General features: G+C 43.4%; 2 protein-coding genes across 2 annotated transcripts in view; one reads left to right on the top strand and one right to left on the bottom strand.

The window, feature by feature from the left end:
• The window catches only part of pde11a (phosphodiesterase 11a), a 59,726-nt gene extending 38,567 nt beyond the window's left edge, over window positions 1–21,159 (top strand). Inside the window, exons 11-20 of the mRNA XM_029634199.2 lie at window positions 198–344; window positions 1,222–1,329; window positions 1,825–1,934; window positions 4,681–4,771; window positions 6,260–6,360; window positions 6,670–6,747; window positions 6,835–6,898; window positions 7,039–7,113; window positions 14,361–14,444; window positions 18,666–21,159. Coding sequence (XP_029490059.1) covers window positions 198–344; window positions 1,222–1,329; window positions 1,825–1,934; window positions 4,681–4,771; window positions 6,260–6,360; window positions 6,670–6,747; window positions 6,835–6,898; window positions 7,039–7,113; window positions 14,361–14,444; window positions 18,666–18,890 — 1,083 coding nt within the window. The 3' untranslated portion in view covers window positions 18,891–21,159. The remainder of the gene's footprint in view (window positions 1–197; window positions 345–1,221; window positions 1,330–1,824; window positions 1,935–4,680; window positions 4,772–6,259; window positions 6,361–6,669; window positions 6,748–6,834; window positions 6,899–7,038; window positions 7,114–14,360; window positions 14,445–18,665) is intronic.
• Window positions 21,160–22,652: 1,493 nt separating this feature from the next.
• Window positions 22,653–27,217, bottom strand: part of agps (alkylglycerone phosphate synthase) — a 45,727-nt gene continuing 41,162 nt past the window's right edge. Inside the window, exon 20 of the mRNA XM_065012773.1 lies at window positions 22,653–24,665. Coding sequence (XP_064868845.1) covers window positions 24,544–24,665 — 122 coding nt within the window. The 3' untranslated portion in view covers window positions 22,653–24,543. The remainder of the gene's footprint in view (window positions 24,666–27,217) is intronic.

Raw genomic sequence — 27,217 nt, 5'->3', positions numbered from 1 at the left:
ATACTACCACAATTTGTTAATGAGCTCACAGGAAGTTAACAACAATGAATTCCACTGGTGATACTTTCTCATTAATTGTCAACCCTTTCTAAACACGAGCTCTCAGAGTCCTCATTAGCAACTCTCCATATGTTGAATTTTCAGTGTCTCAAAATCGCACGACCCCCCCCTCTCTCTCTCTTCTTTCCATAACCCAGGCTGCTAACATCCCCCTTGTTTGCGAGCTTGGCATCGATAAGCTTTCCTTTGATGATTTCTCTCTGGATGTGGACGCCATGATAACCGCAGCCCTCAGGATGTTTATGGAGCTGGGCATGGTGCAGAAGTTCAAGATCGACTACGAGGTGAGAGCGGCTCTGACCCAATGCTCTGACAGAGCCCGCTATTCAATCAAATATGCAGTGTGGTATTTACACAGTAGCTTTTTCCACATGGTAAAATACAATTACTGAATGGTTTTCAACAGGAAAGACCTACTACTACTACTGCTACTGTTGCCACACACAGGTAACTGCCAAAATAAAGGAAACAAATGCACCTTGGCATAGATTCTACAAGTGTCTGGAACTCTATTGGAGGAATGCGACACCATTCTTCCACGAGAAATTCCATAATTTGGTGTTTTGTTGATGGTGGTGGAAAACGCTGTCTCAGGCAACACCCCATAATCTGTTCAATTGGGTTGAGATCTGGTGACTGAGATGGCCATAGCATATGGTTTACATCGTTTTCATGCTCATCAAACCATTTAGTGACCATTAGTGCCCCGTGGAGGGGGGCATTGTCATCCTATGGGTGCATAGCCATGGTAGCCAAAATAATTGCGTGCCCAGCATTTTTATACATGACCCTAAGCATGATGGGAAATGTGGAAGCACCTGCTTTCAATACACTTTGTATCCCTCATTTACTCAAGTGTTTCCATTATTTTGGCAGTTACCTGTAGCTTCATGATAGGAAGTTTGTGTTTGTTAACAACAGCAGTGGAAACACTGCTATGGCAGGTTAGATTGAGGCCCCGATTCAATACGATTGTGGATTTGTACAATGCGCCATTAAAGCCATTTCCGATTGAGCCTACATATGCAGCGTAAATGATGTCTTTAAAACGTACATTGCCGACAAAGGGCGATCGGATTGAATGAGAGCTGACGCACCAGCCTACTGTCTGCTGACGGACCCTGTTCTGTCCATCCCTCTTGTGCCCCTGACTCTCTACAGACTCTGTGCAGATGGCTGCTGACGGTCAGGAAGAACTACCGCATGGTGCTGTACCACAACTGGAGGCACGCCTTCAACGTCTGCCAGTGCATGTTCGCCATACTAACGGTGAATATGGAGAACGCACAGGGAGTCTAGCATTAGCCTATCATTAGCCTAAACAGAGACCGTACAAATACACCACCCGTGCCCCAACACATGTGGACACTGACTAATGCGCACCAACTGTTTCATCTTCTGTCCATTGTTCTCCATCTTCCTCGCGCTCCTTCTCAATATTTTTGATGTAACCAAGCACAGACTTATGCATGTCCCATCTGAATTGATTGTGCCAAGAGGGAGATTAAATAGTTGTGTGTAAGCCGTTTAGAGCCCAGGAGTGCTGTGTTTTAATAAGTAACCCAGACCTACAGTACACTACTACTAACTGTTGACCCCATAGCAACCTAACTCCAATTTACATATGTTGTTTACTTCATCGCCATGCTCATCCTACCTACAGTGTGTGTGTGTGTTTTAGTTTATGTTTGTGTGTGTGTGGGTTTATGTTTACTTGTGTGTGTGGCCCCTGAGTGACATCCTGTCCCTGCTGTGTCCCTATAGACGGCAGGCTTCCAAGAGACCCTGACAGAGATTGAGATCCTGGCTCTTATAGTGGGCTGTGTCTGTCACGACCTGGACCACAGAGGAACCAACAACGCCTTCCAGGCCAAGTGGGTGACCCTGTCCGTAGACACACGCACGCTTGCAGGCACACATGCACAAGCACTCTAGTGATGCGTGGGTCAGTTGTTTATTCACCCACACCCCGCCCGTAATTGCTAATAATCTATCCGCAACCGGCAAGCTATATATGATAAAGTGAAAATCTGAGGCCGCACACCAACCCTAACCCGCAAAAATAGAAAATGCTCTGTGCAGTCAGAGATGCCAGAAAATTTTTGTTACGGGGGGTGTAGGATTAATTTTTTTCAGATTATTTACATCGCCCTATATTTCTGATTATAATTTCTGACATTTGGTAGTCAACTTGTCTATAATTAGATACATCTCTTCTGTCATTACTTGTTGCCCTAGAAGAAGACTACATTTCCAAATGACATCAGTTTGATCTGTTTTAAGGGAATTACAAGCTGTGAAAACAGCCCAACATGTTTCTGAGACGATTTCAGTTCGGCTTGGATGCATATTTTATGTGGTGGAAATACTATCAGCTTTTATGACGCTGATAAAGATAGCACATTTACAGATGGTCCCTAACCACGTATTCATTATCTCAAGATGCTGAAAGAAAGAAATCACAAATCATTTCTCCACTCCTGTTCCCTAGTAAAAATTTATATTTGGTGTATAATTTTAATGTAAAAACTGCTTAATTCACCAGGAGTTTATATTATGTTAGGCTATGTGAGAGGTTATAGACCATTGGCAGTCAGTGCTGTTGCACACTCTTGCCTGCATCTAGCTGATCTAGGGTGTAATCATTAGTCCAACAGTTGCAAACAAGAGTTTGTATTGGGCAAATTCAGGTATGTTTATCCCCGTTTCGTTCCGTTTGCTTCCGTTTAGGCAAAGTTTTTCAACAGAATTGGCGGAATGAATACATCCCTGATCACAAGCAAATGTTGTATTCCTTCTCTCATCTATGTGCTCCTCTCACCTTTTCCCCTCGCTTGTGGACTTCAGTGCACAATGCAGCTGTCTGTGACCAGGCAAAAAAAACTTTACACACAGCCTACATCGTTGTCACCATATTAGCTAAAGTAGCGTCATAGTCAACATAGCTAATAGAACTAACGTGTTAGTAAACATGCAGTACAGTATACAGTACAGTATACAGCCAGTATGCAGTTACACCAGCGGGCTCCAGTGGCAATAAATTACCTTGACGGAAGAGTTCCAGTGTTGGATAGTCATAGCCAGCTAGCTAACATAGCATCTGTCTGTTTGAGACGTGTATTTGAGTAAGCTAAACTAGCTAGCTGCATTTGATAGCTTAGTTAGTGAAAGTGAAGAGAAAAAAAAGAAATCTCTCTCCATATTTTATGCACTGCAGTGCTAGCTAAGCTGTAGCTTATGTTTTCAATACTAGATTCATTCTCTGATCCTTTGATTGGGTGGACAACATCTCAGTTCATGCTGCAAGAGCTCTGATAGGTTGGAGGATGTCCCCTGGAAGTTGTCATAATTACAGTGTAAGCCTATGGAAGGGGGTGAGAACCATGAGCCTCATAGGTTTTGTATTGAAGTCAATGTACCCAGAGGAGGACAGAAGCTAGCTGTCCTCCAGCACTAGCATGGTGCTACCCTACAGAGTGCTGTTGAGGCTACTGTAGATCTTCATTACAGAACAGTGTGTTTTAATCAATTATTTGGTGACGTGAATATATTTTGTATAGTTATTATCTAACTTTTTAAGCGTTTCACTATTCAAATGTTTATGAAATTCACTGAGGAGGATGGTCCTCCCTTTCCTCCTCTGTGGATCCTCCACTGTTATAGACAGTACAGTTCCCTTGACATGCCATATTTGAAGTCCCAGTTTTGTGACTGTCAAATTTGAACGGGGCCTCACAATCATCACACATAAGATCTTTCTCAAACATTAGGCTACTGTTCTGGCCCTCCCTTGTCTTTATCTTCAACTCTCCATTTCACAACTTTTCTCAAACTGAATTCACCTCCAACCTTTTTGCCTCAGTGGATCGGTGTGAACTTTTCTACCCAAGTTTCCAAAAGCATTTGGTAATTGTTGTGTATTTGGCTCGCGTACAGTTAGACCTTAAAGCTTAGGCTTACGCACTAACGCCAGATAAAAATAATGAAAGAAAAAAACTCAATGTAGTCTATCAGTATTAGTTGCACAATAATTATACATTCATGGATCGTTTATGCATTGTTTTCTCTCTATGAGTCAACCCACCCATCACTAACACACACACACACACTCTGTGCTCTGCTAGCCCACCTGCAACAATCTGTTGTAATCCAGCCCAGCTCAACTAGAGTGGAGAAACAAACTGCATAAGATGTACATAGGAGTCTGTTTGAGGGAGAGAGAGCGAGAGAGAGAGAGAGAGAGAGAGAGAGAGAGTTTAAACGCGGCTGAGGTGGAGAGCACAATTAGAGCCGCAGGAAAAACAACTGTTGAATCTAGTGGATCTGCCCACACACCACAGTCACCATCGGGAGCCCATGTGTCATTTTGACCCATTGGCCCAGAATGATTCCAGATGGTGAACACTGAAGGTTTTCCCTCCACAGACTCTGATATTAGCTTCACTTGCTGCAATATTGAGCTATGAGAACATGTTGACAGTGGACTGTGGAGTGATTTAGTGAAGAGACTTAGAGAGGTCTCAATGGAGGATCCTCTCTCTTCCAGTGTTTCTGTTGTGCTTTGCCTGTTTAACTCTTTCTCTCGCTATGTATCCCCCTTTCTCTCTTTGACTTTCTCAGGACAGGTTCAGCCTTGTCTCTGCTGTATGGAACCTCAGCTACTCTCGAGCATCACCACTTCAACCACGCCGTAATGATCCTGCAGAGTGAGGTGAGCTCCATCACTGTGTCGCTACTGACAGACTACAAACATCATTTTGTGCAGGATTACAAAAAGCCACGTTCTCAGCGCGAGAAGCGATCAGAATAGACAAATATCACGCCCCCCCCCCCCCCCCCAAAAAATCAATGTCATTACAAAAACAATGATTGGTTTAGAGAGACGTTTTAAGCAAGCGACTGATTTTAGTGTGGTCAGACAGACTGGTGGTAATTAGCTGTGTTTTCATGGTGTCTGCTGAAACAAGAGCTAGCCAGCAGGGCTCCAATAGACTCGTTATCACGACGCTGACGACACAGTAAGCTGACAAATGTTTGCTGTGACTAGCATAATGGTTTCTGTTGATACAGTGTCTGAATTACTGCCATGGTCATTAGCATATCATTGAGCAGTGCGTCTAATTGAAGGGGAAAAGAACGAGCGCACGGATTCAGTCCACCAACCAGAGCAGGAACCATTAATTAAAATGGAACGTCTCGACGAACGAACGCCACTCTCTCCGTTATCAGTCTTTCCCCCTCTCTCTCTCTCTCTCTCTATCTCTCTCTCTCCCTCTCTCACTCTCATTAAGATAGAGTGAAGAAAAAACAAACTCTACATCTCTGACGTTACGGTATTCAATATTTCATGGGAACCAATGAACTGAGGATCGAGGCTGGTCTTGCAGTGCTGGAGAAACCTGTCTCAGCTCGAGCGTGAACAGAGAGAATCAGGGGTCACCCGGTTCAAGAAGCCCCTCTCTCCTTCCCCATATCTCACCATCTCTCTCTTCTTGGGCATTCCCCTGGTGATGGGCACTCTAAGTGGGACTGGGATATATTATATATATATATGATGGAGAGAGATCTGTTGGAATGATATGAAAAGGAGAGAGAGTGAGAAGTGGCACTTACTTCTTAAGAGCTTTTCCCTCTGATCCCTGATGGTTCGGTCTCCAGCCTCTGGCAGATTTGCCTTTGACTCCAGGCGTGCACGTGCACACACACACACACACACACACACACACACACACACACACAGTGAGTGTCACGCTCACACCATCCTCTTTATCAGCACTACACATAAAGATGTGACACTTGAGGAATCCCTCTCAAGTCACAGACTGAATGTGCTGACAGCCACAAAGTCATGCTGGAGCTGCTAGTCAGATCATGACACCTTTATTTTGCTCATGTACAGATTGGACTAGATTTCGCCACAAAACACTGTTTCACTTATTTATTCACCTATACCGGGTTAAGGAAATCTATTAAAAATATTGTGTTCCCGTTGAGGAAGTAAACAAAGCCTGGTACCAGATCTGTTTGTGCTCTTGCCGTCGTATATTGCTGTCGTTTTTGAGCCAACGTATATGCTGTCATTGTTGAGCCATGAGTGACAGGGAGTGACAGGGAGCATAATAGCAACAGACTGGCTCTCAGGCTGAATTAGACAGTGACTGATGAAATGTTTTCTGAGCCTCTTCCTCTGTGTGTGCAGGGACACAACATCTTCTCCAACCTGTCGTCCAGAGAATACGGTGACCTCATGCAGCTTTTGAAACAGTCCATCCTGGCCACAGACCTCACTCTATACTTTGAGTATGTACCTTATTGTATCCGGCTGATGGGATTTGATATAGACATATTTGACGATATCGTCTCATACAGCATAAAGCGTAGAGCAGTCAGTTATTTGTTTTGTCAATATTATAGCGGGTTTCATCTTCTTTTTTTCTTTTTTTACATACCAACGTGACGTACAGGTAAGAATGCATTGTTTATATTCTCATGCTCCCAGCTCTTGGTTAGATAACAAATATTCTAGTCTGTACTGCCTCCTTGTGGATTGTATATCACTCACACGAGAATGAACCAAATGGCCTAGAATTCATCCTTCCTCTCTTTTAGGAACAGGAACACGTTTTTTGAGCTGGTCAACAAAGGCGAATACAATTGGAACGTGAAAGGCCACAGAGACATGTGTAGGTAAGTAAATCATTGTGATGCAGAAAACGTGTTTCTTTTGAGGGCATTGTGTGTGTTTCAACTGAGATTACGACTGAACTTTCACAGGTCCATGTTGATGACAGCATGTGACTTGGGGGCCGTCACCAAACCCTGGGAAATATCACGCAAGGTAAAAAGGGCAGGCTATTTCATTCACGCACACCGGAAAAGTGTATATTAGGATATTGTGAATACTCTCAGGCCTGGCCTGTATTGTAGAAGTCCTTGTATTCTTTCATGCTAACAGTTGTTCTGATGTTCTCCTGTTAGGTGGCAGAACTGGTCACCAGCGAGTTTTTTGAGCAGGGGGACAGAGAGAGATCTGAACTGAAGCTCACCCCATCTGTGAGTTCATCATCATATGAGCAAATCTCACTGTTGTTTTTGTGCTATATAAAGCCTATGACATAGGCAGTGGTGAAAGTAAGGCTGTATGGTTCGGTACGGCGTCCCGGCAAAATGAATAGTGGGGGTACACTGTACAGGTAAAACATTTTTTATTTCACCTTTATTTAACCAGGTAGGCCAGTTGAGAACAAGTTCTCATTTACAATTGCGACCTGGCGAAGATAAAGCAAAGCAGTGTGACAAAAACAACAACACCGACTTACACGTGGATAAACAAATGTACAGTCAATAACACAATATAAAAATCTGTATACAGTGTGTGCAAATGAGGTAAGGCAATAAATAGGCCAATAGTGGCAAAGTAATGACAATTTAGCAATTTACACTGGAGTGATAGATGTGCAAGTAGAAATTCTGGTGTGCAAAAGAGCAGGAAAACAAAAACAAATAAGGAGATGAGGTAGGTAGTTGGTTGGATGGGCTATTTACAGATGGGCTATTTACAGATGGACTGTGTACAGCTGCAGTGTAAGCTGCTCTGACAGCTGACGCTTAAAGTTAGTGAGGGAGATATAAGTCTCCAACTTCAGTGATTTTTGCAATTCGTTCCAGTCATTGGCAGCAGAGAACTGGAAGGAAAGGCGGCCAAAGTAGGTGTTGGCTTTGGGGATGACCAGGGAAATATACCTACCTGCTGGAGCGTGTGCTACGGGTGGATGTTGCTATGGTGACCAGTGAGCTGTGATAAGGCGGAGCTTTACCTAGCAAAGACTTATAGATGACCTGGAGCCAGTGGGTTTGACAACGGATATGTAGCGAGGACCAGCCAACGAGAGCATACAGGTCGCAGTGATGGGTAGTATATGGGGCTTTGATAGACTGCATCCAATTTGCTGAGTAGAGTGTTGGAGGCTATTTTGTAAATGACATCGCCAAAGTCAAGGATTGGTAGGATAGTCAGTTTTACGAGGGTATGTTTGGCAGCATGAGTGAAGGAGGCTTTGTTGCGAAATAGGAAGCCGATTCTAGATTTAATTTAGGATTGGAGATGCTTAATATGAGTCTGGAAGGAGAGTTTACAATCTAGCCAGACACCTAAATATTTATAGTTGTGCACATATTCTAAGTCAGAACCGTCCGGAGTAGTGATGCTAGTTGGGCGGGCGGGTGCGGGCAGCGATCGGTTGAAGAGCATGCATTTAGTTTTACTAGCATCTAAGAGCAATTGGAGGCCACGGAAGGAGTGTTGTATGGCGTTGAAGCTTGTTTGGAGGTTTGTTAACACAGTGTCCAAAGAAGGGCCAGATGTATACAGAATGGTGTCGTCTGCGTAGAGGTGGATCAAAGAATCACCCGCAGCAAGATCGACATCATTGATATATACAGAGAAAAGAGTCGGCCCGAGAATTGAACCCTGTGGCACCCTCATAGAGACTGCCAGAGGTCCGGACAACAGGCCCTCTGATTTGACACACTGAACTCTATCTCAGAAGTAGTTAGTGAACCAGTCGAGGCAGTCATTAGAGAAACCAAGGTCGTTGAGTCTTCCTATAAGAATGCTGTGATTGACAGAGTCGAAATCCTTGGCCAGATTGATGAAGACGGCTGCACAGTACTGTCTTTTATTGATGGTTGTTATAATATCGTTTAGAACCTTGAGCGTGGCTGAGGTCCACCCGTGACCAGCTCTGAAACCAGATTGCATAGCGGAGAAGGTATGGTGGGATTCGGAATGGTCAGTGATCTGTTTGTTCACTTGGCTTTCAAAGACTTTAGAAAGGCAGGGCATGATGGATATAATCTGTAACAGTTTGAGTCTAGAGTGTCTCCCCCTTTGAAGTGGGGGATGACCGCGGCCGCTTTCCAATCTTTAGGAATCTCAGACGATACGAAAGAGAGGTTGAACAGGCTAGTAATAGGGGTTGCAACAATGGCGGCGGATAAATTTAGAAAGAGAGGGTCCAGATTGTCTAGCCCAGCTGATTTGTAGGGATCCAGATTTTGCAGCTCTTTCAGAACACCAGCTGTCTGGATTTGGGTGAAGGAGAAGCGGAGGGGGGCTTGGGCTATCACAATAATTTTAAAAAAATATCAAGAAAACTGTAGGCTTTTACACCATTATTTATCATTACTGCATGTCAGAGGCATGGAAAATGAACGCATGGCCTTGAAAACCGGTGGTATAGCCTTACGCTCCGAAATGCGATGTGGTTCGACAAGAAGCTTGTGCACACATAGGAGGTTCTGCACCGGGAAAGAAATTCAATCTACTCTCACCCCCGGCCATAGGATTTATAGTCCAGACATGGTTCACTTGTTACATAGAGCTTGCATCACACTGTGTGAGAGAGGAGAGTTGTCAACTCCTACATAGTGTCCCTCTACAGTAGGGTTCCCTAACTGAAACCCAAGTTTTCGGAGCAAAATTGTTTCATTGCTGGACTGTCAAAAAAACACCAGCAAATCAGCTCCAAGTGATTTGAATACTGTTCCACAGTATTCCCACGCATAACAGAGAGATATATTGTATGTGATCGTATATACAAATGTAAGCAAGGTTTGAAATGTAAGTCGCTCTGGATAAGAGCGTCTGCTAAATTACTTAAATGTAAATGTAAATGTAAATTATGTTTTAATCAAATATGATATCTGTTTGGGCTTCTTATGCTCTAAAATTGATTTTGGAATTATATTCTGTCCCTCTGACCATCCGCTCAAGAAAAATAATCTCGTTGATGATCCCTGCTCTACAGTACCTTAAACAGTATTTGGACTAGGTTTTTAATTAGACAGCTCTGTATGTCCTAGAATAATGCTCCTGCACAAGCCTGTTACCAAACACGTACAACATCAATTAAACCTCTGCCCCTGTCTATAGTTTACAGAAAGAAGTGACAACGACACCTTCCTCTAATCCCATTGGCTGCCGTGTCCTTCTAACCCGTATACAACAGGGGCCATAAAATGTATCATAACTCTTCCATGAATTATTTTTAAAAATCCTGCAAGATAATCCTAGATAAATATAGATTCAGAGTCTTACTTTGGTCAGCCTTGACATGAGGCAACCCATCGTTCTACACTGAGTGTACAAAACATTAGGAACACCTTCCCAATATTGAGCTGCATCCCTTTTTGCCCTCAGAACAGCCTCAATGTTGACTCCAATGCTTCCCACAGTTGTGTCAAGTTTGATGGATGTCCTTTGGGTGGTGGACCATTCTTGATACACACAGGAAACTGTTGACAGTGAAAACCCCAGCAGCGTTGCAGTTCTTGACACACTCAAACTGGTGTGCCTGACTACCATACCCTGTTCAAAGGCACTTAAATATTTTGTCTGGCCCATTCACCCTCTGAATGGCACACATACACAATCCATGTCTCAATTGTCTCAAGGCTTAAAAACCCTTCATCTACACTGATTGAAGTGGATTTAACAGGTGGCACCAATAACGGATCATAGCTTTCACCTGGATTCACCTGGTCAGTCTATGTCATGGAAAGAGCAGGTGTTCTTAATGTTTTGTGCACTCAGTGTATATTCTACATGTATAAGTCCTGTACTCAAAGCCAATGCACTAAAATAGAAGAGTTGCTGGTGTTTTATTTTGGAGCTTTGAAGTCCAAATGGTGCTGAAGGTTCTTAGGGAGGAGAGCAGAGTAGCGTCCGTCTGTAATTACTGCCAGTTGACTAATCATGCCCGGCCACATTGGTTCCCCTCTGAAGTAGCTAGCTAATGCACTTGCCTCAGGTTGCTTTGCAGCCTGTGTCAAACCCTTTAGCGCTGAGCGTGTGTGTGGGCGTTGTGAATTAAATATTCAACTCAATATTCAAGCGTAGCCCAGTAACTATCTGTGAAGCACAGCCTCTCTCTCTCTCTCTCTGTCTCTCTCTCTCTCTCTGTGTCTCTCTCTCCTCTCTCTGTCTCTCTCTCTCTCTCTCTCTCTCTGTCTCTCTCTGGGGCCTCAGAAGTTCATGCAGCAAGAGAGGAGACTGAGGCAGAATGGAAAATAGGAACTGGAATGAACTTGTTTGGCATAATGGTAAAGGGTGCATTTTATGCATTCAGTTCTACAACAGTTCTATTGCAGTACTGAAGTGTACATTCATGTTCTAGGACTAGGAGCCACTCCCCCTTTTTTTCATACTCTTATTTTGCTGTTTTCATAACCACAATTATCGGCGCAGTTGCTGGCGTTGGCGCAAAAGGGCTAGGTTTTGATGAATGAACAAGTTGTGGGTGTGTCGAGGCTTGGCCCCTCACTGGCCAATCAGGATGTGCTCCATGGCTAAATAAGTTGTTGCTTCAAGTTGTGTATATTTACAGTCTTTTATGTATTGCCTTGGAATCAAATCCAATTCCAATGTAGACCTATCCCATCTATTCTAAATATGTTAACTTGAACCTGTTTGGAGTCCACATTGTTCTAAGAAATTGCATAGCTTCAATGTAGAAATATACTGATATAGAGGCTAGGCCTGCTGTGAATTACATTATGGCTGAGAATGGACATGCCAAAGGTTTTCAATAAGTAAGATTCAATTCATTATTCATAAGGCCTAAAAAAAGAGATTTGAATCAAATTCTTAACAAAACAAAACAACTTGTTTTAAATATGCTATATCTAAGTACACGTCCAGGCTCCATAATTGGTTCCCATGTCCATATAATATTAAAACAACACAGACTGTGGAGGGTTTTACACACATCTAAACTTTTCATAATGGCCGGACAAAGATCCAATATAAAGAGAAAGGGAGAATGTTCACTCACCGTTGTCCTGCTCCCAAATATAATGTTTTATAGACATATTGGAACCATCATACAGATCGTGTTCACACTTCTCCAGAAGTTGCGTGCCACGGACGTTCTCACCATAAAACCAGGACAGTGAATCTTTGTAATAAATGTGGTTTTAATACAATTCTGTGAAAAACAAGCAACCTGTTGTTGTTTTTTCAACAACAATAAATACATTCTAAAATCGCTAGCATAAAAAAAGACACAGCGCATTACTGTTGAACCAGCCTTCGTTGTAGTGGGCCTGGGGTAAGGGTAGCCTACGGAGGGCTTGCGTTTAGAAAATAGGAAACGGAAAACAAACAATTGTTACAGGAAAAGAACTTCTAAATAGGAGGGTCACTGGTATTCACAGAGGGCCTACATCACAGAGGGTTTCATCTCTCGTTTCGTGATGGGCATGGACACATGTAGCCTACATCACAGAGGGTTTCATCTCTCGTTTCGTGATGGGCATGGACACATGTAGCCTACATCACAGAGGGTTTCATCTCTCGTTTCGTGATGGGCATGGACACATGTAGCCTACATCACAGAGGGGGTTTTACACACGTCCAAAGCAAAACTCAAATCACGTAGATAAAAAGGGAATGTCAGCTCACTGTTTTACTCCTCACAAACTTCATATTTTAATAAAACTTTGGTGAATAAGATTTATTTCCAAGCGGTCTCACGAGCCAAACACTATATCAACAGTCTAGACTAGCCTACTTGATTAAATTGGGCAGGACAAAAAGAAAACAGCCTTCGTTTAAAAAAAAAAGTTAACCTTAATTTAAACTAATCAAGTCAGTTAAGAACAAATTCTTGTTTACAATTGACGGCCTACCCCGGCCAAACCCGGACGACGCTGGGCCTATTGTGCCCTGCCCAATGGATTCGAACCACAGGTGTCCGAGCTGTGTGCTAGTATTTTAGTGCATAAGCCTAAACTTTAGGGCTTAATTGTACACATGTAAAATAGCCTACACAGCCAATCGCCAAATAATGCTTTTGGGAACGGGCAGAAAGCCAAATAATGCTTTTGGGAAAGGACAGAATGCCAAATAATGTTTTTGGGAATGGGCAGAAAGCCAAATAATGCTTTTGGGAAAGGACAGAAAGCCAAATAATGCGTTGGGGAATGGACAGAAAGCCAAATAATGCGTTGGGGAATGGACAGAAAGCCAAATAATGCGTTTGGGAACGGGCAGAAAGCCAAATAATGCTTTTGGGAACAGGCAGAAAGCCAAATAATGCTTTTGGGAAAGGATAGAAAGCCAAATAATGCTTTTGGGAATGGGCAGAAAGCCAAATAATGCTTTTGGGAATGGGCAGAAAGCCAAATAATGCTTTTGGGAACGGGCAGAAAGCCAAATAATGCTTTTGGGAACGGGCAGAAAGCCAAATAATGCTTTTGGGAAAGGACAGAAAAAGTTAATACTGCAGTGACACCTCTTGCATTGAGATGCAGTATCTTAGACCACTGCGCCACTCGGGAGCCCCCTAGCATACCGTCCCCCTCTCATTAAGAGGAGGGGAGGGTATGTTTGGTTTTTAATAAAATATACAGTATCCAGGCACTAAAAGCACATCTTGTCCCATGTGCAGATGGGCTGTGTTTGTCAAGGCTGGATAAGCTGCATTTCCGCTGTCAAAGTTCATGCCATAACCAACTGTGTTACCGCTAAAACCAGCTTTTGGTTGGTCTTAAACATCCTGACCAGCGCTGCCTGAAATTAGCACTTTAAGGTGTGTGTTTAAGGATACACCTTAAATATATCCACCCCTCCCATCTGAGAGCAAGCATGCTGATGTTAGACAGATAAATTGCCGAACCTGGCGTTAGGGCTGGAAAATGCCAGTGTGACAGTTTTTAAATGACGAAATTGCAAACTAACGTGCGTTTGACACGAGCGCCGCCTTAACGCCAGAAATAGAGCCATATATGTTATTCTCAGAGGTAGACTGGCTCTGGCAACCTAAACAGACAAAAACTAAGTCTAAACGTGAATCGATTCTCAAATACAGTTCTAGAAACATAAAGCTCTTTACTTTTATATCACATTAAAATACATTCACAAATGCTAAATATACATTTACCGGAGCATGCAAGATAGCTAGTTAGCACAGGTGGTCCCTCGATCTTCTATCTCTCTTCCGGAAACACCTGCTGTAACATGAAGATATGACCGTTTGGAAACACTAACCCTATAAAGGTGTATCAATTTAACCTTTTCTTTTTTGGAAATGATTTCTTGCTGATATGAAAGATAAAGTCCTTGTGCTTCCAAAAGCGTACCGCAGGCGGTGTGTGTTGATGTTCAGACCGAGTATCTGGGCTCTTATGTGTAATGTAATGGAACTGAGAATCATGATCCAGGGCTAGTGTGTCTGTAGGAAGGAAGTGGAACAAACAGTGAAGGAATCATGAGGCTTAAGCGTGTGTTTGTGTTCCAGGCCATTTTTGATCGAAACCGGAAGGACGAGTTGCCGGGGCTGCAGCTGGAGTGGATCGATGGGATCTGTACTCCGCTTTATGAGGTAATCCTCCGCAATGCCACCACAGCCTCCCCAAACCCTAAGGGACTCAATCTACTGCTCTCACTACCACCAAGCACCACTAGCCGAATAGCCCCCTCTACAGAGGAGGCCGTCCTTCGCCTGTCATTGTCCCTAATGACGCCAGCAGTGGAAATGTCACTGCAGTAAACATTCTTTTCCTTTTAGAGACACCTCTTAGAAAAATAAGGTATTTTTTAAAATCTCTGAAATAACTCCAAGGACGTGTACTATCTATTTGAGCATACTGCACTAGAATGAGACCTCGTTTCCGGATCTTGAGAATGCCAAGGCAAACAAATGAATGAGGGAAGCATTGACGTTAGTGATGATGATACAGTATATTACATGCTTAACTCCCTTTAATGTAGGTATAGTGTGCCTCAACTGCACAGCACTGAACGAGGGAATGAATAGGGAGAGTCAGCTCTGTGCTCTCATTGTGTGCATGCGTGCGTGGGTGGGTGCGGATGAGCCAGGTCATGACGTCTGCGGCAGTGAGTGTGTGTGGGAGACCGAGGAAGACTGGATGACTGACTTCCAGGGAAGATCAAGGCCACTGATAAAGACAAAGAGAGTTAGAGGCCAAGAGCACAAAGCAAACAAGTGAGAAATACAGGGAATGCCATACAGTATGTAGACAGTTACAGACATGATTTTTGCCAGATCAACGCTGCCAAAAAAAAAAAACTGTAAATATGTTTTCACATATATTTTGATTGACAAACGTAGGCCTGCTATATTGTAATATTAGGACAAATATGCTTTCAAACGTTTAATTCAGGAGCAACTTGTGTTCAAAGTGATGGTAGACTGCCATTTTTTCCCCCTACTGCTTTGAAAACTCTACATTATTAGAACAAAGGGATTTGCTTTCTGTGTGTCTTTAGATGCAGACTCACACAGTGGCCTGCAAATGCTCATGTTTAGAGAATGCAGACATACAGTTCACGACCATACCGCCACCAATTAGAGGAGAGAGAGAGAGAGAGGGGAGCAGGAGGAAGTTCAGAGGCGCCAGGGGTTTGTGTCTGTGGGAGGAAGGAGCATCTCACTGATCTCCTTCTCCTCGTGCTACTGTGTGGCATATTAATCCCGCGTTATGTAACCTCCCATCTTCAAAGCCTACCAGATAACCATGGCGCTCCGTCTTTATCCTCACTCGTTCCGTCTACTGCACTGGAATACTGATGCTGGAACAAGATAGAGGGCTTTTTAGAATGAAGGAGGAAAGAGAAGAGAGACATTGGCAGGATCCTAGTTGGAAATCCTCCTCTATTCTCCAGCTGTACTAGTCAAACTCAGAGAGATTAAGTTGATCACAGAGTGGGTTTGTCCATCCAAGGAACGTGGTGCTATTGCAGCACCACACACAAGGTGCAATGTCAACTCCCTGACAGGAGTCAGTCTTTACTGAACCCTCACCATCTGTGGATGTGGAGACTGAGTGCTCTAACAACAACCTGCCATGGCGACTAGAAGGGAGCTGGTCCTGTGTAGTGTACGGCCGAGTCCCAAATGGCATCCTATTCCATATGACTTTGGTAAAAAAAAAAATTGTGCACCATATAGGGAATGAGGTACCATTTGGGACGTACCCTAGTGGTTCTGGTAATGGTAGAACTGTATGAATCAATGTGTCTGGAGCTCTCCAAAATTCGCAGTGGAAACACACCATTTGGAATATTTCATGTTCACTATGGAATGTTGTGGACATACGGTCACTAGGTTCTAGTTAGAAGTGCAAACTAAAAGCCTTCTCTGGAAATGATTATGCATAGCATATGAATGAGAGGCCATGTGGCATCTTTTGATCATGTAAATGTAGTCTTGACTGCTGAACTGCACCCAATTAGAAAGCATAACTTCAGTGTACCACCGCAACTGTTGTGTGAGTTTGTGAGTGCACCCTCTGAACACACGTGCTTTTCAAATCCCCCTAGCGGTTGCAACAGGCAGTTCCGTAGATCATTTTCTGGCATGAGATTGTACTGATTTGACTCATAAAACATGTATGGAGATGCGCCACGGTCCAGTCGTAACTGCACACTGGCGGGGATGATGAGATACTGAGCACATACCTCATAGACCATTCTTGTAGCGTTTTATAACATTGTGAGTTATTCCACTCATATATATTAATACTGTGTATTGCGTCCTATGTCGCTATGTGTCTTGCATGCCCCAGCCCATCACCACATATAAAGTTCCCTATCCGGATATAAAAGTTATGTGAATTGAATTGATAGCATAAATTAAATTATCCCCTGTTGTCGTGGCGATGTGTACAGTATCTCTTCCTAAATGGCGGCTTTGTGTTTTGTGTCTGTTGTGGAAAGTGTTTGAAACATGGGTTAATTAGTGTGCAATGGGAAGCCAAGTGATTTAGATACTATTCAAAGGAGCCTAAATGCAGTGTAAAGAGAAGAGAACCCCCTACGTCTCTGAGGTAATTCATTAAAGGCTGTATGAAAGGCAATGTGTCACAGTGACTGAATTGTCGTTTACAATTCCACAGCAAGAATGACACTAGTAACTAATTACAGTCCAGTAAGTCATTTTTTCTTCATATTAACCCAGTGAGTACCGTCTAACGCTGACATCTATGGACGTTGAAAAGATGTTGAAATTTGGTCTGTCCACAGATGTCCGGTTTGATTCATCCTAAACATAGACGTCTATGATTGGTTGAGATTTGTTCCGGACCGTTCTTGATTTAGCCCCAAAAAAGACGTCTATGATTGGTTCAGATCAAATCAAATCAAATGGTATTAGTCACAGGCGCCGAATACAACCTTACAGTGAAATGCTAACTTACAAGCCTCTAACCAACAATGCGGTTAAAAAATTAATATAAAAAATAAGAATAAGAAATAAAAGTAACAAGTAATGAAAGAGATATGGTCCAAGTTTTGACAGCACAGTGCAGTAGAGCATGTATTCCCAAACTGGGGTACACGTAATACCGTCGGAGGTACGCCAAATAAAAATTCTTCACATTTTCAAACTACATTTATATTTTCCAACGGGGCTATACATTTGGGTGAGGTTTTTCTCTCTCCTGAGTAGCCAGGTTTCACTGCCAAAAATGAAATTCACCCATCTAGTGTTCAGCGAAATAACAACACAATGTCAAATACAGGTATCCTAGTCAAATAATTAACATCCAATCACATTAACCGTTACTCTCTCACGGGAAACCTTCACTCTTGCGCAGACATTTAGAAACAAAACATGACAATTTGAAAAATAAGCCACTAAAGTTTTTTGAGCGAGAATAAAGACGACTTTCGAGTAGTAAGACATGTATAAAAGCAACAGATACCATACCTCTCGTGAATGCCTGACAGCTTGAAAGACGTTTTGGACACTACAGTGAGAATGGTTAACTTTGTTAAAGCAAGCCCCCTGAACTCTCATGTATTTTCTGCATTATGCAATCATATTGGCAGCGACCATGTAGAGCTGTTACAACACACAGAAGTGAGCTGGTTATCAAGAGGTAAAGTATTGACACTTTAAATTGCGAGACGAGCTTAAAGTTTTCTTTACTGACCATAATTTCCCCTTGTCTGACCGCTTGCCTGATGAAGCGTTTCTCACACGACTGGCCTATCTGGGTGATGATTTTTCTCACCTGAATGATCTGAATCTAGGATTACAGTGACTCTCCGCAACTATATTCAATGTACGGGACAAAATTGAGGCTATGATTAAGAAGTTGGAGCTCTTTTCTGTGTGCATTAACAAGGACAACACACAGGTCTTTCCATCATTGTGTGATTTTTTATGTGCAAATGAACTCAAGCTTACGGACAATGTCAAGAGGGGGTACGCAGCTGTAGGTTGAATGTTTGAAGGGGTACGGGACTATAAAAGGTTTGGGAACAACTGCAGTAGAGGACAGCACAGTTACGTTTAGTAACAAGTAGAGTACAGTGTAATGTTCTGTATGTTACTGTACTCTACTGCACTAAACTGTACTGCATGGCAATGTGCTCTACTGTAGCCTATTGTACATATCAGGGTGGCAGGTAGCTTAGCAGTCAGATGCATATTTTTTGTATGATGAATAATGTATTACGTGGAAGATGGTCTTCATTTATCTCACTTTATAACACCCTGCCTCTTCTCTCTCTCCCTTCTCGCTCTCTTCTCCCCCTCGCTCTCTTCTCCCTTTTGCTCTCTTCTCCCTCTCTCCAGACATTGGTGAAAATAAACCCCAAGCTCCAGCCAATGGTTGACTTGATCCAGGCTAACAGGGCCAAGTGGGGGGAGCTAAACAAAGAGAGACAACGCAGCCAGAGTGAGTCCAAACCCACAAGCCATTGCAGCAGTGACACCACAGAAACAAGAACTTGTTCTTTGGGCGACACACCTTGCAACACACCTTGCTGTGCAGGTGACCCTCCCAAACCGGCAAGCTAGCTCCTGCTGACCTCTCCAGGCAATATTTCCTCCGCCTCTTAGCTTCTTTACTCTTTAATGCAGCCTGCAGAATAGGCAGTGCAGTGCAGTGCAGTGCAGAGATTTCTTGGGCTCTGCTTGCTTTTGCCACTAGAGATGGGCTTTAGACTGTCGCCACGGTCAAGGTGTTTCCTGCTCCTTCCACAGCTACTTCCTGTGTGGGAAACAGAGAGAGCTGTGTCTGACATGTTAGTCAGAGCAGCGCAGCTAGTTATTCCTCTGACCATTGCAAGTGTGAGGAAACTTCAGACCTCTGTGTCAGAATGGCAAACAGTGATAAGGCAGGTGTAGGAGAAAGCTACAACCTCACTACAAGGTGCATGGAGTGTATGTAGAGAGGACCTAACTGTTGTTTTTCTGTACCGTCATTATGCCATCCCTTACGTTGCTTTCGATATCTGTTGCTGGAATATTGTTCTTGGGGAGGGTGGTTACTCTTTTTTAAATTTTTGTACATATGACATTTGAAGAGATGGTACTTGCAAGTGCAGTTGTTGATTTGGATGCTTGGCTGATTTGGAGTCATGACGTTAGCTAGTGTTGACGGTCAAGGTGTTGGGAACCAGCAGGGCCTGTGGCTACGCTTGCAATGCAAATCGTTCGCTCCACTCCACTCCTTGTGCCTTGTTTGAAAGCCCTTATGAAAAATGCATGGCGTCTTCACACACTGAGATTCTTCTATAGTTTGAGAGATTCTATTTGACCATCCTGAGCTTGGTCTTGATCCCCTGTCTCAGTTAGAGAGTATTTAATACGTGTACGTTACGTTAGAAGTATTACTGACCCAGAAGAGTCGTTTTATAAGCCACATGATTGGGAAAGAGATCAATCACACACATAGACAATGTGCCTTTGCAAAATTGTTCTGATCATGTCACGTTTTATGAATAATTTGCCAATTTACAATTAGGCTCCCATCCCATTGGTTGACTAATTTCAACGATGTGCTTGTGCTTTTTTAGTCTATGGCCTTTAGATGGCCGCTGCAGGTTGATTCAACAGAGAATGGCTATATATTCTGCTGAGGCTATTTCAGCTGAGGGAAAGGTGCATCGGGAATGTCACACAAATAGTGTAATGGCAGCTCATTCCTTACTAGTGTACCTCAGAAAACCATGTCAGTACATAACACAACTAGGTATTCACACCAAAAAAATCGAAACGTACAATTGTTCTAAACTATTAACACGTTTGGATCCCTTTAGAACAGAACGTGTCCGTGCTGTAGCCGCGTTAGGTTCCATGTTGACGTTTTATTTGGGGTATGAATTGTTGTAGCTTTGTTCATTGGAGTTTAAACATGTAGCTGTGCGCATCGTGTGGCATGGATCTTTGTGCTACTGTATTTGAGTTGAAACAAATTGACGATGGGAAATTGAATTGCATGAGGTGTGACTACAGTATTGAAATCAAACTGCTATGGTTGTAGCAAACAAAAACGTGAGCCAACAAATACCTCGTATTTTGAACATTATTATTAATATGCATTTGACTATTTAATTTAATTGCATGGATTATACAATTGCATCATGTTTGGTGAAGTATTAACATTGCTGTAATATTTTTATTACATTTGGTTTCAAATGTGGCCAATTTTTACTTGGTACTGTCTTCTTTAGCATTTGGAAACAGCTTATTGTATTTCTTCATGGTTTCCCTCTGTTACTACCAATGGTTTATATATACACTAGACGACTGACAGGGAGCGCTGTTTTGAAGCCACCTCACCTCCATCTTGGCACTCCCCCACCCGGTGTAAAAAATATTTAGGATTGTATGGAAATGCATTTATTAATGTTTACCTTTGATTTAGCCAAGTTTATTCTATTACAGACACCTTAATGCATACTTTTAAAGTATATTATGTCAGCTAAACATACACATTTTAAATATGTTCCTTAAAGTATCATTTTTAAGTTCAAAACAAATATTCAAATAAATGTAATTTTGTCCTTGAAACATTTGAATTGAAATACTGTCGAAATCCATTCATTCCTATGGAGGACTGCTCCCACTGGGGAGTGCCAATATGGCCGACCAGCGGCTTCAAGCCTCTCATTGGCCAATACATAGCATAGCAATTCAGGGTTTATATACATCATTGGTTACTACTCTTTTCTCATTAAGCTAGGTGAACTTGATGGACCTATACAGGCATGTTACTGGAAAATGTGCAATGTTTTTGTTAAGTTGAAATAAAAATGTGCTGCTAGTTGTCTGTGCCTTCATTATTTTGTAAGGCTGTGTAAGGGATTCCATTCTCTAATGAAGAGTACACATGCACAATTTTTTCCTGTTACCATACTGACCCCATGTGGACAAATGGGTATATAGGAATAAAGAGGATGGATGCAACCTGAACAGTCGCATTGGAGAATTCCAGCACAGTCTCCTTATCGAGTGTCTGATTACCTGCTGAGCAGTGATTCAAAACAGGACTAAGTTGGAAATGTGTCTGCACAAGACCTACTGTAGAAATAACGGAGAAATATTCATATCTGGTGGTATACATTCCAAAGTGTGTATTAGTAACACCTTCCTAATGTTGCACCCCGTTTGCCCTCAGGACAGCCTCAATTCAGCTGGACATGGACTCCACAAGGTGTTTTCCCATGTTGACTCCAATGCTTCCCACAGTTGGTCAAGTTGACTGGATGTCCTTTGTGTGGTGGACCAGTATTGATACACAGGGGAAACTGTTGAGTGTGAAAAACCCAGCAGTGTTGCAGTTTTTGACACACTCAAACCGGTGCACCAGGCACTTACTACCACACCCTGTTCAAAGGCACTGAAATCTTTGTCTTGTTCATTCACCCTCGGAATGGCACACATACACGATCCATGTCTCAATATCTTAAAAATCCTTCTTCAACTAGTCTCCTCCCCTTGATGGGCAAGTACAATGATTGAAGAGGATTTAACAAGTTACATCAATGAGGGATCATAGCTTCGACCTGGTTTCACCTGGTCAGCCTGTCTTGGAAAGGTGTACACTCAAGTGTAAAATCAGGGCGATGGTGGTGGCATAGAAATCAACATGGATTATCCTTTGTGATGAATCTCTCTCTGGAAGATTGGGATTGCTACATATCTGAACATAGCTGTTCCCCAGATAAGTGCTGTGTTCATGTTGACGTCAGCAACAGCAGCAGCAGTGTGTGGGTGGGTGGGTGAGTGGGAGGATGAATCTCAGGGGAGCTGCTCGATATACCTTTGACTGGAAGCACAGAAAGGATGTGTGTTACAGCAACTCCTCCGTTCTGGATTACCTTGAGCTTGAAGAAGGTAGAGTCAATTGGCGTGTCTTAAGAGGACGAGTGGGCGGCCAAACAATGCCTGTATCTTTATGAGGACCGGGCCCTTTGCTCTGCTGACCGTCAAGCCCTCTCTCTCTGTGTGTGTGTGTGTGTGTGTGTGTGGGAGAGAAAATGTGTGTTCTGACATCACCTGTTTGCGAGAGACAAGCAGTGACATTTCCTGTCAATTGGATACAGTATTTCCATTCAACTGATGTGTCAATCTACAAGACAACTGCTCGTTTTTTTTCAATTTATTGCACAAACAGCATTAACAAAATGTACTTGAATGTTAATACTATCAAGTGGAAAATAACAAACATTCAAATTTCAAGCTCTCATTAAGTTCTCTTTCGATACCATCACAAGAAATAAAAGCATGAAACTGATCAGAAAATACTGGCTGGGCCCCCACCATTTCCTTCATTGACGTTTCATTGAGGCAAAATGTTTATTGTAGCTGGAGATGAGAAACTTGGGTAGGAAGGTGGCATGGGGTGACACAATGCACTGTGGGAAAGCTGTGAGGCTAGCTTGGGAACAGGAGGAACAAAGTCATACAGTAGTAGTGACAGGAAAATGGTCGCAACAACATTTCATGTATCTTTCTCTAGCACCACACAGTAGATTCCATGTCTGCGAGTTCAGGATTGGCCACAACATCAACACATGCCTCCAAAAGAGAGGCCAAACTTAGCTACACAATCATCGTTAAGTGACAAAAGGTACAACTTTGTTTGACTCAAATGTATCCTTTCAAACAAAACCATAATACTGGGACACTCACCAGACTAGCAATGAATTTTGATGTATTTGTGTGTAAATACATTGAAATACAAGCAACTTATTTTGAAGTAGTGACAATTGTAATGACATTTTAATTAAGTTTTGTCTGATATGAACAGGAATAAGTACTGTACATGTAATTCTTACAGTAACAGTTATACATTTTTGGATATTTCTAGAGATGGTTTCTGGGTATTTGCATATATGAATAATAAAAAAAGTATCATCAGGATATATAAATGTTAATGTAATACTAAATGTATTTAACTATACAACATGTACAAACATATACATCCAGTATGTTTGCATGGTGAAAGGGTTGTGTGAAAAGTCTTTGGTACAAACATGGGCATTGGGATTCAGTTGTCTGTAACCTGTTAAAACTAAAAGTACACACTAAAGCATGTAAGATCCAAGTATATTGGCTTTGTCCACAAACTGAACTCTATATGACAAGCAAAGACCATGCAAGGTTCAAATCTAGTTCAGAAAATACAAAAAAACTATAATAATGTGTGTTGATAGATGCATCATCTAACCTTGTCATAGTTTCTTCAATGACAGTTTAACGTAATAGCTAAGGTTTTAGGGTCGGGACGCTTGAACCCTGAGGTCAATTTTCAGTAGGCACCACTCAAGCATAATGCAAGTACTCCTAGGTAGGTACATGTTCAGATCCAAACAAAATACACAGCTCCTGTGGCAATAATTCATCGTTCTAAGTCATAACTAAAAGGCATGAGGGGCTCGAGTTGAGAAACAAAGACCAATTGGAAACAGAGAAATCTCTTAATGAAGGGCATGGTCATTATTAGGGAAGTAACTGGATGCCATAAAAAAGACAAACCAGTCAAGCTTCCAGTCGGTAACCTTTGCACCTGGAGTATATGAGGAGGAAAGGGAGACGTCTTCAGAAAGGCACAGGGATTTAGAGAGTGCGTTCATCTCAGACTTACTGCTAAAGTAGTGCCAAACACAGGTGAATAAACAACGTGTACAAATACAAAATTAAGTTAGTGAAGATGGCATAAATCGTAGGAAACAATTCATGAATTAATAAATGGCAAACATGGGATCACAAAAGGTAGCTCGCATCATGTACAGCATTGAAAGGCCATTCCTATAGCGTGCTGTACACGTGACTGAAACGAGCAACAGTACACAATCACCGTACTGTAGTTAGTATGATACACTCTGGAAAGGGCCGAGGCCTTTGAAACAATGATCGTCAAAAATGAATCATAGACGATTATTGTTACCCGCCTGCCACAGAATGTAGCGCGAGGAAAGTGAAAGGTGACCGGCTTATTGCTTTCCTCAAGAACCAGACAGACACGCGCACCCTAGGAATGGAACCACGTCTGACGATGACAGCGCAACCTCAAGTCATACAGAAGGAGGCGGGGGGTGGGGAACGTTTATATTTCTTTTCGTGTCAATTTCACATTTTAGTAACTGTTAAAGCCAGTTGCACGAGAGGCTGTGAGAAAAGGTGTGAAGATAAAAAGGTGGAAAACAAAGCAAGGAGTAAATTAGAGGAGGTTTCGGTTGCCGAAAATGTTATCTGGGTCCACATAATCCTTGACGGACTGGAGCATCCCGACACCCAAGCTGGAGATGCTCTCCTTCATCCACTCCTTCCGAAGTTTCCCAACTGGGGAGAGAGAGAGAGAGAGAGAGAGAAGAAAAAAATAAACACAAAAGAAAGGAGAAATCAGCACGCCTGATTGCGCAGCAGGCTGCTTGGGAGCCAATCAATCTTGTGAGAGTGAGTGAATAAACAGAAGGTGATAAATGCTTTTATTCAGAGAGGAGAAATGTTTTGCATGGCATGATTTATGGAGCCCAGCAGCCTATCAAACTCATTAGGCCCTGTGTGTTCCCCGAGGAGGTGCCGGCTGGCCGCCGCATGCACGCCCCGCTCTGCCTCTCCCTCCCGCATTCCCTGAGCAGGCTTCCACTACCTTATCACCCCCCCCACAGACTCCACCACGGTGTGTGGGGTGCGTGTTCTCCTCAGGCTGACCAGCACAGCCCTAAAGTCCCAGCGTGCCACGCTCACCCGCTCCACACACACACACACACACACCGCCATCCTTCTGACCCTGGCCACTGACTGTGCAGGTGACGTGGGGACACAATGGTCCTCTGTCATGGCTCTGGCCGCAGGCCCACTGTGAGGAGGCTCCTGTTGAGGAGCTGGAGAGCCCAGACCAGCGCTCTGCCAGCTGGCCAGACAGACAGACACACTCCAGAGTCCCCCCAGTCCTGCCAGGGCCGCAGCAGGGAGCCTGGAGCCTCTGGGAGAGGGACAGGTTCTCACTGGTCCCTGGCACACAGTCAACACCAGAGCATGGCTGGAAACCAGGAGCATTCATGGGACTGGCACCACATTGAAACTGCTACAGAAGCGTTCAATCCACTATCAGTTTTAGAATGACAAACCCCCCCCACATGTTCCACAGGTCACAGCAACCTCACTCCTTTTGTCTGATAACACACAATTCATTTAGAAAGTAAATAACAAAACAGAGAAAGTTGAGGAACCTGTGCTGAGATCAGAGTCAATCTGAAAGCGACATTGTGTCTTTGAAGAGGGGAAACCAGGCAGTCTGTTTGTTCTGGGTAAACATCAAGCGTAAGGTCGCACTTTCTTGGAAAAGCACACACAGCTATCTTCTTTCCACTAGTCTAAAAACAGCCCTGAGAATGGAATGATCTTCAACAGGTGCCATTGAAATGAGTACATGCGTTGGGAGCTCAAGCTCCTGCAGGTAATGTGCAGATATAACCATCAGAGATTAGATAAGAGTACGGCAACAAATTTAACAGAGCAAGATAGAAAAGGGGCGCTCACATACCATCCCTTCCCCCGTAACTGAACTGCCCCACCCTGTCTCTACGTCGCTGGCATTGAAGAGAGCCAGCCCAGCCTCCCATGTTAAATGGGGGGAGTTGAGAGAAAGGGGAGGCTTGGGGAGATGGGAGGGCGCCATGCTATCAGCGACGCCGAGGCGGAGCAGCCAGGGGATACAGATGGAAATCAGCCATGGGGCCACAGAGGGCCGTCTCCTGACAAGACAGGACAAACAGGGGGGCCACGCCACGCACACCCAGATGGTGACAGTGGGACCAGTCAGTCACCCAATCCGCTGCTACCCAATAACTAACAAAGTGGCCTGCTCTCCTCCTCCTCCCTCCTTCTCCCCTCCCTCGTCCCACCTCCATCCCTCCCTCCACTCAGGAAGGAGAGAAAACAGAAGGTGCCGGGACTGCATCATTGCCTCCATCACAGTGATAATTTACACATCTATCTTGTCATTTTCCCTCCTTTTCGCCTGCTATTGCAATCAATCTACCCTGGGTTTGGCCATACAGCTGAGACATGCAAAGAGGAGCAGGCAGGCAGGCACTTATTTTGGAAATGAATGAGAAAGAGAAACACCGAGGTCTAGAAACAGCGGATATTTCTGTGTACCTCTGGGAGACGGCCCAACAACGAGAGCTATGGCTAATGAACGGAAAATAAGCTAATTCAACTCATTTTTCTTGGTTTCCAGCTGCGCTTCTCAGTGACCTGTGTAGTAGTAGTGCAGTTGACCGGCGGCATTTAGGCCGACATTCTATAGAGTCACACGGTCAGGAGGAGCTGCCTCCCTGCTCTTCTGGAGCACCCCCCCCGTGTGGAGTATAGGACTGAGCTGAGAGCCTTGTCACTCAGTCTCTCTGTGTGCACTGGCCTGTTTAAACAACTGGAGACCAGGACATGAAAGAGAGGGTAGTGTAGTGGGCCTGTGTCTCTCTGATATGAACAGTGACAAGTCCAGTTGGGTGAGTGTCTGAAGAACCAGGGCTGTTTCTAAGTTTACACTGACGGATGACTCTCAACCTGACTGGTGTGCCAACAGCTCTGCTCCTGCTAAAACATGATGTTTCCTTTTACATTCTACTCTGACACAACAGTGACCACCTTAGAGCTAAACATTGGGGGTAGAACGTCAAAGCAATAGAAGATATTGTCATGAATGGATGGTATGTGACGACTTCTAAAATGTACTTAAACCGACCTGTCAAATCCAGCCCACATATATTTGTGTAAAAATGTAGTTGTGTTGTAGCAAGAGTGTATTAAGCTGCAGGGATGGATAGTGGAGAACTGGCGATAGAGGGTTACACACACACACACACAACACAAAACACTCCACT

Source organism: Oncorhynchus nerka, linkage group LG3, assembly GCF_034236695.1.
Source record: "Oncorhynchus nerka isolate Pitt River linkage group LG3, Oner_Uvic_2.0, whole genome shotgun sequence".
Classification (NCBI taxonomy): domain Eukaryota; kingdom Metazoa; phylum Chordata; class Actinopteri; order Salmoniformes; family Salmonidae; genus Oncorhynchus; species Oncorhynchus nerka.
Note: the sequence above shows the minus strand (reverse complement) of the source record. Positions and strands in the feature narration are given on the sequence as shown.